The sequence below is a fragment of the Empidonax traillii genome, unplaced genomic scaffold, assembly GCF_003031625.1.
Source record: "Empidonax traillii isolate 1590-97213 ecotype Southwest subspecies unplaced genomic scaffold, ASM303162v1 scaffold263:size1499331, whole genome shotgun sequence".
Lineage (NCBI taxonomy): Eukaryota > Metazoa > Chordata > Aves > Passeriformes > Tyrannidae > Empidonax > Empidonax traillii.
The window spans coordinates 682,668-697,634 of NW_020955456.1; the positions used below are offsets into that span (position 1 = coordinate 682,668).

Sequence of the window (14,967 nt, forward strand, 5' to 3'; positions counted from 1 at the left end):
TATCTTTGTGGGACACGTGGGCTGACTGTGCCTATGCAGATATGGAGCACGTTGCTGCTGGCACAGCTGCAAGAGCTGGGTGGGCAGTTCCATCCCAGATGCCACTGGAGGAGGGAAGGGAAGGATTATCGTGGCCATTTCACATTGCAGCAGTGTAAAACCTGTCAGCCCAGGGACAGTATCTTCCCTGGATAAACAAAAGGAGATGGAGGGAAGCTATTGGGAAGTAGCATAGTAAATAAATTACTGGTTTCACTTGCTCCAACTTTAAACAAAGGGCTTGAACTTCCTTGGCACTTCAAAAGCACCGAGCCTTTGAAATGTGACGGTATTTGCCTTTTAATTGCTGGCACCTCTGGACATCAGCAGAAGGCTACTTTTGGGGGATGGCAGTGTGTTTGAAAATGTTATCCTTTTCCCCTCCATTTAAACTTAAAGAACCTGCAGAGCTGTTCCAGTGTCATGCTCAGTTCTGAAGGAGCTTTACCCAGCTCGTTCTGGGAATGCCCTGTTCCAGGAGCAATGCTGGGTTGTCATCCTGTCCCCACTGTCTTTCTCCCTAAGGAAGGAGAGGGTCTCCTCTGAGCTTGGAGTTGAAGATCCAAGCCATCTTCTCCAACAATGAGCTAAAAGAGAGAATAAAGTCAGAGCAGAGCAAGAAAGGGAAACTGTAGGAAGATGGAGATGGAAAAAAAGGTGGCGAGACATTTCCTGTTTGGATTGGGGAAGTAACCTCTTTCCAGTTTCTCTTGGAAACCCATATGCCTATATCCCAACAGCATTGCATTTTTGAAAGCAGGATACATCCCATCAGTATTTCTTGGTGGATTTTAAGCTTCTCCAGGTTCACTCTGTGTATGGGTGTTCCACTTGGGGCTTGTCTGCAGCAAGTCCAACTTGGATTTGTTGTTCCCATCAATGCAGCTCCACTGGAGGTAACAGCATTGTAGATGGCACTTGGCTGCAGGGTCTAATCCTGCAGGGCTATGACAGGACAGTAAAAATGAACAAACTAAAGTGTGCCCAGATTAGAGAACTGCTTTTGTGTTATTGGTATTGCTGCAATGCTGGGAAGTTATGGAAATGAATTTTCTCTATAAACCTTGGCTCCCTTTCCTACTCAAACTGGCTTTTTTTTTTTTTTTTTTTTGGGGGGGGGGGGGGGGGGGTAATTTTACCTTCTTGATCTGTTTACTGATGATTGCAAAGGTTTCCTAATTAGGCTTCCAGATCTGGTAGCTTAGCTCAGTCACTGCTCCCACAATGGCAAGACAGAAAGTAAGCCCATGCCAGTGTGAGTCTGTGGAAGAAGTGTCCTTAATGTCAACATGTCAAAAAGACATCCCTGCAGCTCTCTGGAGACTGAAATCTAATGTCAAGGCAGAAGGAAGCAAAGTCTGAGAGTCGTACTGCTGTCAAAGCAAGTTATTCTACCATATAGGAGAAGGAATTTTAAGCGAATGCACTGGAAAGCAGTGTCCAGATTGAGACATAGATTTGATGGGCTTATTTGACATCTTTAATTCTCCATTGACAATCCAGAAGCTCTCTAAAATGATTTGCAATGTTTTCGTGCTGCAAGTAAAAGCTGAATGCGCGCCTCATTAACAGCTCATTAAGTTGTTAATATTGGTCATAAGCAGCCTTTGGTACAGCACAATGCTTTATGCAGTGCGGCAGCTCCTGCTTAGCTCGGGTCTAATTGCCTCTTTTTATCACGTCTCAATGTAGGAAAGATGTTTCTGTCCAAGCAAAAGCATCACCAGTTTTTTGATCAGCTGCCCTGCCACGACGGTCCCTGGGGTGGGAGGTGCTGGGCTGCGGTTGCCACGCGGGGTTTTGCTCAGATGATGAACTTTCATCTCACAGCCCCAACAATTTGACGTGGATTCTCACTGCTGACCATAGCCCAAGACAGACAGACTGTCCATACCCAAATCCATCACCAGAGCTCCTGGCTTGGTGCTGCAGTTGGTGGGAGCAGCAGTGGGAGGGGAAGGACAAATTAGCTGTTCTGCTGCAGTGTTATATGGCCTGTGAAGAGCCGAGAGCAGGGACATCCCTACACAGTGCACAGAGGGCGGGGGGAGGAGAAGCCTGATCGTGTATGCAAAGCTTTACTGAACTAACAACAGAGCTACTCCATTAAAAGCAAAGGAATTAACCTTCCTTTCAAAAACAGAAGCAATCAGTAGTAAAGTCAAACGAACCATAAATTGCTCCGGTAAAGAAGTAGGGAAGCCCCTGGCTGATAACCCCTATTCCAGCAGACACAGGCTGGAGTTGGAGTGCTTTCAACTAAAGGGTTGTATTTGCAGCCAAATTTCTATTTCCTCTAATTGTGCAGTCCTGCTCTGCTTGTTTGCAGTCATCCTGGGATATGTGAGCAAAATGTTGTAAGTATTTTCATATGGGTCTCAACTCCCGTGGCTTTGCCTCCTCTGTACAGCTTTGCTGTGAAGCCAGCTGTGGAGAAACACAGTTGGTTTTCTTTTCTGACATCTGTTTGCTGTATCCGTCGTCAATCACAGAACTGGAGGCTTTTCAGGTTCTCTATTGTAGACCAAAAACAAACCAACAAAAAAGTTGTCATTTTTTGTTATGAAAGTATGAATTAGCAATAGCCTGAAATATTTTGGTCACAGCAGTCCAGACTGTGATGACATGGCAGGTGTAGGACTGTAGTTATGAGCTGCAGCTCTCAGGGATGAAAAATAAACAAAGAGAAAACTCTCAGTGAGAGTCAAGGAAATTTAAATTTAATCTCTCTCTCTCCCCAGGAGCACAAGAACACAGTCCTCTGTGGGCTCCCTGCTGTTCTCTGACCGTTTCAATCTGTAAATCCTAACTTAATCCCTCGTGGGGGTCAGCTACCCAAACTCACATTAAAGCCACAGCAAAAGGTTATTGCAGGGGCAGATCTCACCTGTGCCCTCTTGACTTTTTTCTGATATGGCTTTTGACATTTGGAATATGGCAAACCCAGTGGAGATTCACCCTAATTATTTGATAGGCTCTCTTGGCTTCAGTGGAGCATAAGGAGTTGTTGGGGCTGATAAGACTTCAGTAGATGCTGCCATTGCTCTTAGTGACCATGGAGTGGGTGCTTTTGTAGCTGCCATGAGCCTTGTGGGTTTATGATATTCAAATGTGGGATTAACAAATCATAGTAAGTGGAACATGACTATAAATGGAGGAGGAGGAATCTTGGGAACTGGAGACCCTGAGGACATAGCCTGAAATGGGTAGTTTTGCCTCTCTAATGGGCAGTTTTTTAAGAGAGTGGAGAGCAGTACTTTCCCTCCAGAACTGCTCCCACTTCTCCCAGTGCACATGAGAGAGGATCAAATCAGAGTATCAAACACTCAGGAGTTCTTCACCACCCCTTGAATAACCTTCAGTACCTCCTGGGGGGGAGCAAATCGTGGCTCCTCAGAGCTGGCGCTGCTCTCCAATGCACAACGTTCATGCTGGGTTTGCTCTCAGAGTTGTAGCAGAGCAAAACCCTAATTACCACGCAAGTGAGAGGGGATTTTAGGAACTAACCCTAATTTGCATGGATGTAAGTGAGAGGGGGGTTTAGCTGTAGGTTCGTGCCTGTGTGTTTGTTTGTGTATACCTAATGCTGTCAGACTCTTGCTGTTCCTGCTCGTGGCCCTGCCTCTGCTGACTGATGGGCTGCCTGCCTGCATGGGATCATATCCTTGTTGACATGAAAGAAATAGAGGAAAAAGCTCATTTTATTATTTCCTCCCCCCTTCCTTCTTGGTTTAACCACCTGTATGTCCTTCCCAGAGGCAGTCTGACAGTTCTATAAGGGCTTTACTTTTGGGCCAGGCACTCTCACTCCCTTGATGGATAATCTCAGGATGCAATGTGATAGCCTATTTTAGGGTTGTGTTAGCTAAGTAGAACTGTGGGCTCCAGCAAAAGTAGAGTGTGTCGTTTTTGTTTGCAAGCCCTAACTCTTTCACAGCTCTGCTCCTTGAGGTTCACCATGGTTGCAATGACAGTAACTTCTTCTGTACCAATCAGATCATCTCTCTCCCATGAAAATCCCAGATGGGTAGTTGGGAAATCCAAACCCCTCTTTAAAAGATTAGGGATCATAGAAACAGTATTTTCACCACCACTGGAAAACATGGTGAGGAACAGGCTGAGAATGCCTCCTCTGTTCAAAAAGAGGCAACCTATGGAAAGGACACTCCATTTATAGTTCTTGCTTCATTTCAGTTTCCCCACTGTATGCAGGAGCATCATCTCTCCCTCTTTCTTCCCTCCCCCCTCACTTCCCTCCTGTATCTCTGCAGGTGCTGAAGACCTGCCTAGCCAATGTTGGGAAGCTTCCCAGCGCTAAGCAAAGAAGCTGGGGAATGTTACATTTGGGTATCGTTTGCAGCTGCTTTAATTTATGCTTTTTCATGACTTAATTACCCTTAAAAATTTGATGTGGCAAAGCACACCTACTGTACTGAGTGTGGTATACACGGAGAGAGAGCCAAGTGTTTGCCTACCCGGATAATATGGAGTAAAGCAACTGTGGGTGTGCGAGACTCCCAAAGTCCCCATCCTGACAGCTGTTCTCTTTCTCCTCTCCACCCCTTCTTTTCCACTGAAAGAGGCTTGTCTTTTTATTTTTGCATTGATTAGATTGTGCTCTCTCTTCATCAGCATTCATGAAGGTGAAAGAGGCATTGTTCAAGTTCCTCTTGTGTTGACTTATATTGGTATGATGAGAAGTGTTTCAGTTTCTCTTACACTGATTTATGCAACTGTGAAAATCAACACATTCATAACATACATAAATATCCCTTGAAAAGGGATATTTCCAACTAAAACCTGTTTTTCCAGCTGCTTTAACCTCATCCCCCACCCAGTAGCAGGTTGGGCTTCTCAGAGAGTCACAAAATATTCTGAGTCAGAAGGGACTCACAAGGATCATCAACCCCAGCTCTTAAGTGAATGGGCCTGTACTTCTTAAAGGTGGGGAGACCAGATTGCTCCTTTGCTGAGACTCATTTCGTGTCACAGGGTGACACAAGCCTGACAAAGTTAATGACTGGCAGAGCAATGGGTTTTGGTGCCAAATTGCCATTCTTGATTAAGAGGGTGGGAGCACTCAGGTCCAGTGTTAGTAAATGGAATGTGTTGGAGGGGTTAAGACCCACATGCTTTGTGTGTGGCTCTTGCCTCTCTTAGAGCCTCTGAAATACAATCTGAGTAACCATGGAAAGTGCAGCCCTTGGAAAAAGCGCAGACTTCCATCACAAGATGTAGCCTGGCTTAAAACAGCCAGAAATTAGTGGGAAACATGTTTTACATTCTAAATATAGCTTGTGCTGCTTTGTCACAGCGGAAAGCAGCTTCGCAGTAGCTGGTTTCGAAGCACAATTAACTAATTGTTATTGAACTAATCAGCATCGCTCCCGCAGCATTCCTGATGGCAGCGTTCCTGATGGCACCGAGGTTCTGCTGCACAGGGGAAGCTCCTTTCCTTGTTCCTGCTGCTCTTTCACGGGCACTGTAAGAAAATGGCCAGTAAACACCGAACATTCTTCTCTCATGCTGCTTTTCCTTCGTGCAAGGAGTGACTGCAAGCATCTGCAGATCTACCTTTTCGGTCTTGAGAGGTACCATCCTTGCATTCCTTCTCTAAGGCCTTACTGCAGGAAAACCCTCTCTGTTCCACTTTGTTCTGCAGATCAGTCTCACTCTTTTATCTCGTGACCTTCTGTTCGTTTTGCTGTTTGGCTTTTGAGTCCACTTAACTGTTGCTTATCTACTTGGGGGCAGTGGCCACAGCTGAAGAAGAAACAATCTGTTCTCTGTGCCGCTGCAGGGATATAACTTAAGTACATTGAGGATGGTTTAGGTTAGGCATTAAAAAATCATAATTGAGTTATTTTATGAGTTATTGTTATATATATATCCCTATTTTATTTAGTTTTATTTTTAAAATAGGGGTATTATACATATCCCTGTTTTAAGAGTTCTTAAAATAGAGATATGCTGGCAGAGCTTGTGTGGGAATGGCAGGGCAATCTGGAAAGTCAGTGATGGAAATGACATATACATCTGATCAGCAAGCTGATCCTGGTGTGACACAGGAGGGTGATGTCTGACCCTCGTCCAAACCCTTCCCAGACCTATTTTGCAGGACTCTGTGTGTGCCAGGAACCAGTGTGTAAACTTTGGAGGCACTGGTGTGCAAGATTTAACCATCAGCACATGCTCCACTGAATGTTGCTGTGCCTTCTCCCTGTTTTTACTCACTAGTTTGGTAACATTACAGCTGATACTCAGAACATGCTGCAAACACCCCTCCACTGTAATGTAGAGACATTCAGATTAGAGGATTTTGGGGCCTGGAGCTGTCTCTTTGTTCTGTGTTTATGCAACACGTTGTGCAATGAGATTCTGGCCTCTAGGTGCTAACACCAAAATGCAAATGTATCGATTATGAGGGAATAAAAGCAGATATGTGCACCAAAGCATGCTTTGACGAACTGGGGGAAAGGCTTGCTAGATAGAAAAGGATCAGAGGTCTTCACAGAACAGAAATTTGCTCGGGATTCTCTGGGATCAAGGTGATGCACAGGAAATCTCTAGCCTCTTTCACTGCATTTTTCTCCTCGTTTTTGGCCTGCATTTTTATTCAAATGGCATGTGAGTATCAGGGAATCTTGTCCCAGACTTGTCCGTGAATTTCCTGGCATAAGCTGGCATTACAGAAACAATTAGAAAACCAGTAGAGGAGAAATCCTGGGCTACCCAGAAACTGGAGCAGATGTAAGAGCAGCAAGGAGTGCTTCATAAAACTAGTTATTCAGTTTACCCAATGAATCACAGGGATTTGTAGCCTACCTGTGCCACAGAGCATCGTGGTGACTGTCACTGGGAAAAGGAATAGTAGTTTCATGTTGATGAAAAGCTCTCAGTGCCACACAGCCCAGAGAGAAAATATCCCACGTGAGAAAAGCTGAGGTGAACCCTCTGCAGTGAGTGCACAGAGCTCTGGAGCAAGCAGGCCACCAGGGATTTTAAACACCTTCTCTTTAAAGGTTATAAGCGTTTGCAAGCTCGAATCGCCTGCAGTGTGAGCAGAGGCTGCTCAGTGTGGCAGGAAAATGAGGGCAGTGATATGTCTGAATGTGGATTTAGATGTGTAACTTTATTTATGGGCTCATTTTGACACTCTCGCCACGTTTCTAGATAGATTTGTTGTCTTTATGTGATCCTGCCAACATCAGCCCAGCACATATTTGTTATTATTTTCTACTAATTACTGTACAACCTGCTCAGTCTTTCTCCTTACGTTTTTTTTTGCTGAGGGAGAGTTTCAAGGAGAGAATCTCAAAGGTAAATTGAAATCAGATAAGAAAAGAGATGTTTACAAATATCTGCCTGAGATTCCAAGGCAGGGGACGTGCGCCGAATTAGACTCCGTGAATACATAGATATTATTTTCAGGGAAAGTGAAATGCTTTCCACCTGCCAAGAGCTGTGTTTGGACCCTCGGGGGTCCGTGTCGCTCCTGCTATAGTTGATAATGTCACTGACACCTAAAGCAGTGTGAGGAATGCAGCTTTAACCTTGCTTTTTATGTGTTGGAGATTTCAACAGCCATGAAAAATTCCGAGCTCAGTAATCTTGAACTGCATTCCTAGAAGGTAAAAGCCTTTTGAATTCACCTTTAAAACGTACTTGCTTTTATTGGCACAGGCTGTCCATATATTTGGCGAATGGTTTGGGACTGCAAACAGGTAGGGTCTTTGGGGATGTGTTTCCTTCTTTTTGAAGTATTTCATTTCACCCTTAATGGGACGTGCTGTCTGCACAGAGCCACATCAAGCGGCAGCGGCACTTTCCTGCCGTCCCTGACTGTCAACAAGAAATCTGTGCATAGAAGAGGAGGGACACATCAGCCTTTGAAAGTTGAACAGAGGGACAGACTCAAAGGGCACAAAACCAAACAATTTGCATCTCGTGCAGGCTCTGGGGTAGTGAAGAGAAATGCCTTTTTCCGCACTGTGTTTTCTTTTCTTCCTCCCATCAAATTTTCCGCCGCCTCGCCAGCAAAAGTGCAGCTCCAGCAGCAAACGTGTCAGTGCAGAGTTATCACTGGCAGTTTTTAACCACTGTGTTTCTCAGATGTGCTCCAGGAAGGGTTTGAGGAAAAGCAGTGTTTTTCTGGCAGCGGGTTGCAAACGCCGTCTCTTCTCATGGTCCCATCTCGGAAGCAGCGTTTGTTCCAGGCTGGCACATGGCATCCAAACAAAAATGCTGCTTCAGACTTGGGTGTTGAGAGCACTTTGAAGCTGTCAGCTCAGGACAGACAGTAGTGTCAGTCCTTAGAAAGAAAATACACTGCTAAAGCGAACCGTTTCCTTCTGTGATTGTACATATTCCTGTTTCCCTGAGCGTGTCATCTTACAGATCTCCCAGATGTGTCTCAGGTTTGTGCTCTGTGATCAGTTTGGCCTCACGCTATGGTTTGTGCTGTGAAAGTCTCAGAATCTTTAGGTTTTTGGTCCTTAGCAGCACTCAGTTGCACTGAGGGCATCCAGCCAGACAGCTGCTGCTGCCTGTGCTCCTCCAGCGAGCGCTGAAGGCAGGGCAGCAATTAGAAAAGTGCACCCCTGGGAACAGGCTGGGCTTTACTGATGGTCACTGTCACCTCATGCATTCACCATCCAGCCAAAAAGGAAACAAAAAAAACCCCCATAATAAACAAATAGTTTTAATGGAGCCCCGGGATAAAGGCTATTTTCAATTTTACCTTCCACGTTTTAATTGTATAGCAATAATTTTGCAATAGAGTCGCCGATGGCAAACATGCAAAAGACATTAACTTTATTTATGTTTTGGATTATTAATGTGGCTGTTAAAATTCCTCCAGTTAGTTTTGATTGAATTGTTTTTTTGTGCGATTCTGTCGTTTAATGGAGCGGTAAATAAGAATTTCTGATAATGAGCCCAAGCATCTGTCACAACAACCTGGCGCTGGTTATTAACATTTCCATTAACGGCAGGGTGGGCAGTGATAATATGGAAACCACACAGTTAGAACAAAATAAATAGTTGGTGTCAGGCTGAGTGGGTGTTAATTACTTTTTTATTTTATAACTCTGGGGGGAGGGAGTATTGGTGGAAAAGTGTGACTTATGAAGGTCATTCTCTCTTAAGAAAGAAGTCTCCAGAGGGACAGCTAACCGGGGCTATCCAGCTCGAGTGGTGAATATTTTATCGCTTCTATTTATGGCCCATAAAGGGGCAGAGAGAAAAGAGACAGCTCTCTCAGGTGGGCAGGGTGAGGGCTATGGCACGGTGAACATGGAGGAAGGAGGAGTGTCCTCTTTGCCCTGCCTTTCTCCCCCTACTTCTGGAGTTTGAACAGGACACGCTTCAGCACCTTTTCTGTGAACAGAACATGAGCTGCTTTGTTAAAACCTGCCTGAGGCAGAGACAGCAGGTCAGGAAAACGGAGCGTCCTCTCTAGCCACTGGGGAGGAAAATCCACCTGCACCAAGTTGGATCCTGACAAAGGGGAGGATGGAGTGACCCAGGTGCACTCAAAGATTAGTTTTCTAGCACAGCACAATGCAAAGAAGAAATGCCATCAGCAGCCAAAGAGAGCCAGCGTGTGCATGGGAAGGTATAATCAAAGCAGAGCTAACAAGCAGCAAACTAAAAGTCATTTTGTCATACATAAAATATTAGTGAGTTGATTAGTGTCTGACTGGGTTTGGAGGTAATTTTAGGCAGTATTATGGCCCTAAGTCCTGGAGCCTTGGGAGCAAGCTGTTGTAAGAGCTTCTGCTGAGTGGGAGCCCAGGGTGATGGTGGCAGGGGCTGCTTTGCTCACGGTGACTTGCAGGAGCAGCCGATCAGGAGCATCGGCCACTGACGAAGGCGAGCCCCAAACAGTACCAGAGAACCAAGACAAAATTCTTCTTTCTTTTCCAAAGCCGCTGGCAGGACTGAATTGATTCAGTGTCTAACTCAGCCTGCATGGAACAGAACACAACAGTCACGTCCCGAGGCTCAGCTGCTCCTCACTCCACGTGTGCCGAGACATCCCAGTGATTCAGATACCCCGGGGCGGGCTCCCTGTGCTGACTTGTGGCATAAACACAGTCTGTCCTGGGTCCTTCTGCAAATGGAAAACTGCAGCCTGGATATGAACTAGTTCTGCTTGTCACTATTAATTCTTCTGCCCTCCTTTCTCTCTAGCACCGGCGCTGGCCCCACAGAACATCCAAGTAAACTCCCTCTCTGCAAGCCAGCTGGAGCTCACCTGGGACCCCCCTCCTGCCGACAGCCAAAATGGGAACATCCAAGGCTACAAGGCAATCCTCCCATTTCTACTGTTTTCATTTATCTTGCTTGGCACTGCTATTTACTTGTGAGATAGCTCTACAAACTGCAGTTGCCCTCGCCGCATAAGGCAAATTAAAACAGCGTTCAGACTGCAGTGCAGAAACAGCACTAAGTCCCAAAACCAAAAGAAAGAGAATGAGACTGGGAGGGGGGAAGGAGAGAAAAGGGAAAGTGTGTTGTTATTTATGGACAAATAGAGTATGGGGAAACAGGGCATGCAGATAAGGAAGTAGTTCCACTTATGCAGGCAACATATCTGCTCCAAAAAGCAACACAGTCACATAAGAGCTGGGGGCAAGAAGTGTATTGAAGAAAATTAACTGCGCTTTCTAGCTATCAAATGGCACAAGCCTTTAGGAAGAGCAGAACTTTCTCCCAGCTAGAAGCCTGAGCCAGGTCAGATTTTGGAAGAATTACTTCATTTCCTTAACTCTAACAAAATTAAGTCGGAGTATTAATTGCATTTGGTTCATAGGAGATGAGCACGTTGCAGAGGCACGTTGCTCAGCGTCTCCAGCATGAAAATGGACCCTCAGAGAGTGGAAATGGGCAAGTCTACAAACACTGGAGCTTGGCTTGGGTTCAGTGTCTGGCTCTGCCTCTCTCCATGAATTTAGATCCATAAGTGAAGGAAAGCCAAGCCAATGTGAATAATCTGGCATCCCTTCTTGGCAGTAACAAGCATCCTTATATATCAATTCCTGTTCTTTCCCTTTTGTACATATATAGATGGCTTTAGCAGCTTGGCTTGGAGAGCCAAGGTGGAGTCTTGCCTTGGCTTGTTCTCTCGACTCTCTGGCTTGCTTTGGCCTGTTGTAAGGCTCTCGCTGCCAGGCCTGTCCAATAAGTAGGGCTGGCACCGCTTTTCCTCTTGGAAACAACTTCTCCAAAGCCTAATTTTACGGCACCGGGATAAAAATTATGTAAGGGGAGAATGGAGGAAAACACCTCAAGGAGCTTTGGGGAAAAGCTTTATTACCCCCTTCAGGGAGGCGTTTGCCTGGCTGTCCTGGGAACACCACTGATGTAACCATTGTGTGTGTACAGAGGTGAGCTGTGGGCCATTGTATCAGGGTGCCAGTGCTGACAGGCAGCTTGCATTGCAGGGAGAATTTAAAACTGACCTCTGCTCGCTGAACTCTGGCAGCTCATATCTGCTGTCACTAGGCCATATTCTTCAGCCTGTGCTCTGTTTTTGAGTGATGTACTCAGCTGCATGGTCACTGGACTCAGGGGAGTTTGCCAAAGGAAAAGGTTTGGCACGTGCTGACATACCTTAGTATCCCATTTAACAGAGGAGTTCAGAGCAAGACCTGGTCTTTTATAGCTGCAATGCACAGATATTCTCTAGGTGTAGGATCTACTAGAACATTTGACAGAATGAGAGGAAATGGCCTCAAGTTTTGCCAGGGGAGGTTTAGGTTAGATAATTAGGAAAAATTTCTTCACAGAAAGAGTGGTCAGCCATTGGAACAGGCTGCCCTGGGAAGTGGTGGAATTGCCATCCCTGGAAGCATTCAGAAGTGCTGATGTGGCACTCGGGGCCATGGTTTAGCGGTGAACACTCTGGGGCTGGGTTAATGGTTTGGCTCATGATCTCAGGGGGGCTTTTCCAGCCTTAGTGATTCTCTCCCTCTTACTGTCCCAACAGATTTATTACTGGGAGAGCGACACCCAGAACGACACGGAGAAGGTGAAGGTCCTTTTCCTCCCGGAGACAACGGTGCGGCTGAAGAACCTGACGAGCCACACGCGGTACATGGTCTGCATCTCCGCCTTCAACGCCGCCGGGGATGGCCCCCGCAGCAGCCCCTCGCAGGGCAGGACGCACCAGGCGGGTATGGGAGCGCTGTCCTGTCCCACAACTCGGACCTGGGGGTGACCAGTGTGGACTGGGCACGGGCCGAGGGAAATGGGTGGATGCAGGAGGGCACCGGTGTTTGGGTTTACATTGTAATGGCCTTGAAGGGGGCAGGGGGGAAAGATCCAAGAAGTGGAGCATGTGGAAAGGGAGGGATAGAGCAGAAATGAGAATGGAGTGGCAGAAGGACCTGTCCCTTCACAAGCTGGCCCAGAAGGAACCAGACAGTGGGGCTGTTTCTGATTTCTGCTATCACACCTGGAAATGTCAGACATTTCTGTGCCCAGACATTCCTGTGAGACAATCATCATGCTTTTTAGAATTCCTTCTTACTGTTTTTAAAACTGGGTCAGCACCCACTCAATCAGGCTGAGCAGTGCCTGTGCTGGACATTCTGTGGTGGGAGTGCTCTGGTGCAGGGTGAAGGCAATGCCCTTGGTGGTGGCTGCGAAGAGGAGCTGTGTATTCAGGCTGAATGCTCTCAAAGCACCCTTCTGAGTGTCCTTCCCTTCTGTGTCCTATCTCCCTGTTTGCCTTTGAGGTACAGTATTGGAGCCAAGTCTTGCATTTTTAGGAATGGCTGGGTTTCTGACTGATTACGGGACACTTGGAGACAATTGACAAATCCCATTCTCAGCTTGTTTCCTTTAGATTTAGGCTGGTCAAACAAAGTAATGTTTTATAATATATATGTATATCAGCTTGACTGCTTCTCCTGCGATTCAATCTGTGTGTAATCCTTTCAGCACCCAGTGCTCCCAGCTTCTTGGCGTTCTCTGAAATCACTTGCACTACACTCAATGTGTCTTGGGGCGAGCCGACAGCAGCAAATGGAGTCCTGCAGGGTTATCGAGTAGTCTATGAGCCTCTGGCTCCCGTCCAGGGTAAGAAAGACCTCTGATCATACATATTCATGGGGAAGTGACAGAATAGTACTGTAGTATCTTTCATCTCTGCCCAATTTCCCACTTGCTCTCTGCCGTTTTCCGAGAGAAGCCAGGTGGCAAGGGGTAAGTAAAACAATTCCACTTTTGCCAAAACCGTTCAGCGAGCCATAATATTGTGGAATACGGCTTTTGTCTGTCCCCTCTCATTTTCTTGCACAAACTATAGCCTGTGTGATTTGAAAAGTCGTTTTATGGCCGTCATTACCTGGTCTGGGCGAAGAGGGGAAGCTCAGCCTGAGAGTCCCTGATTGTCTCCCCGCTGAGGGAAACTGCTGAGTAGGCTCCATCCCAGAATAGTCGTCAGACACATTTGTGTTGCTTATCACATCGTGTGTCACTCCTGCTATCGCAGAGATTGCCTGGGCATCAAGTGTGCTCGTCATCACTGGCACTGCTGCTGGCTGACAGGGGGGGAGTGACTGCTGGGGAGTCGTAGCTGTGTCTTCACAAAGAGTTTTCCAAGCAGCGTTTTTAACCCAGCACGGGATTTAAGTTGGACAACCACAATGTGCTGGCCACGAACGTTTCGTTAATTTGCCAGAGCAGCAACAGAGAAGGATTTGGCAATTCCTCTAAAAACAAATGTAAATTCATTCCTAAGGTGAATTAGAAAAGATGATAAAGTTTGTGGATGGTCTTATTAATATTTTTATATTCCTGGTAGATTGCCAATCGTTCAATAGGATGTCCAGCTTTGGCAGGGTGACAGCAGGGAGAGTAATTTCAGCCATTGTCAATCCATTTTAAACTCTTTTCTGAAGAAATAAGGATATCAATCACCTGCATTTGCTTCTTCTGTAAGGAATTATGATCTATACTGTCTGAATATCCCTGTCTCATGCACAGAGAAAGTTATATTGAGGATTGAAAACACAAGAATAAAAGCACTGTCAGCCTTTACAGTTGGCAGGTTTGAGCACAAAGAGCTAATGCAGAAAGCACTTCTAATTCTGACCAAGAAATGTGCACAGGGTATGCAGGAGGTTCGGGCTGTTTGGGCATTTCCTGCCTTTTATTCATTCCTACACAATGTTTAAGAATACATTTTTTCCCCTGAAAATATGGAAGTGTCAGATCATGTTTTGTCTTCATGCATTTGACTTAACATCCTCAGAATCTTTGTTTTCTTCTCTTCCCCACCTCTGCTTGTGCTGCCTCTGACTCCAGCTTGTCTCCCCTTCCCCTGATGGGAGCAGGGAGGTTATGGAGGGCTCTTCCTCAGATTCGAAAGTTTTGCCTAAATTTATTTTCCAGTCTCTACTCATTTGCTCCCGTGTCAACACTTTTCTTTCAGCAAACATATTTATTCTCCTGCCATGGTAAGGAATCCCTCCCTCGATGCCATCATTTTCCTCTGGTAGAAATGCCGTGCTCCTTTATTTAGAGAGCAAGGTAGAGCCAAATATGAAGATGGGGCAGGTGACGGTGCCGAATGCAGCACGAGGCATGTGGGGCCAGCACTGATGGATCCTGTGATCCCAGAGGATCATTCCAGCCCCAGCTCTCACCTTCCTCCATGCCAGAACTACAGTGCAACAATAAGGATGGACCAAATCCTCTGGGGCTTTTTCCTGCATCCCTTGACTTTCCACTCGTTCATAATTTTGGCCTGAGCACCCTTGTCATGGTGACCCCTCCTGCCCTCCCACTACCTCTCCCAACATTTGCCTGCCCATTTTTCCAGGCTTTCCAACAGCAACCTGTTCTTTAGCACAGTTTTCTCCCCGTTTGACCTTTTATTGTTTAAGCTTTCCACTGTTATGTTTTACACAATAATAG

General features: G+C 46.1%; 1 protein-coding gene across 5 annotated transcripts in view; it reads left to right on the forward strand.

Moving 5' to 3' along the window:
- SDK1 (sidekick cell adhesion molecule 1) overlaps positions 1-14,967 on the forward strand; it is a 385,943-nt gene that overhangs the window by 347,735 nt on the left and 23,241 nt on the right. For all 5 annotated transcript variants that reach the window (XM_027889459.1, XM_027889461.1, XM_027889460.1 and 2 more), the window contains 3 exons: positions 10,234-10,349; positions 12,032-12,218; positions 12,988-13,125. In XM_027889459.1, coding sequence (XP_027745260.1) covers positions 10,234-10,349; positions 12,032-12,218; positions 12,988-13,125 — 441 coding nt within the window. The remainder of the gene's footprint in view (positions 1-10,233; positions 10,350-12,031; positions 12,219-12,987; positions 13,126-14,967) is intronic.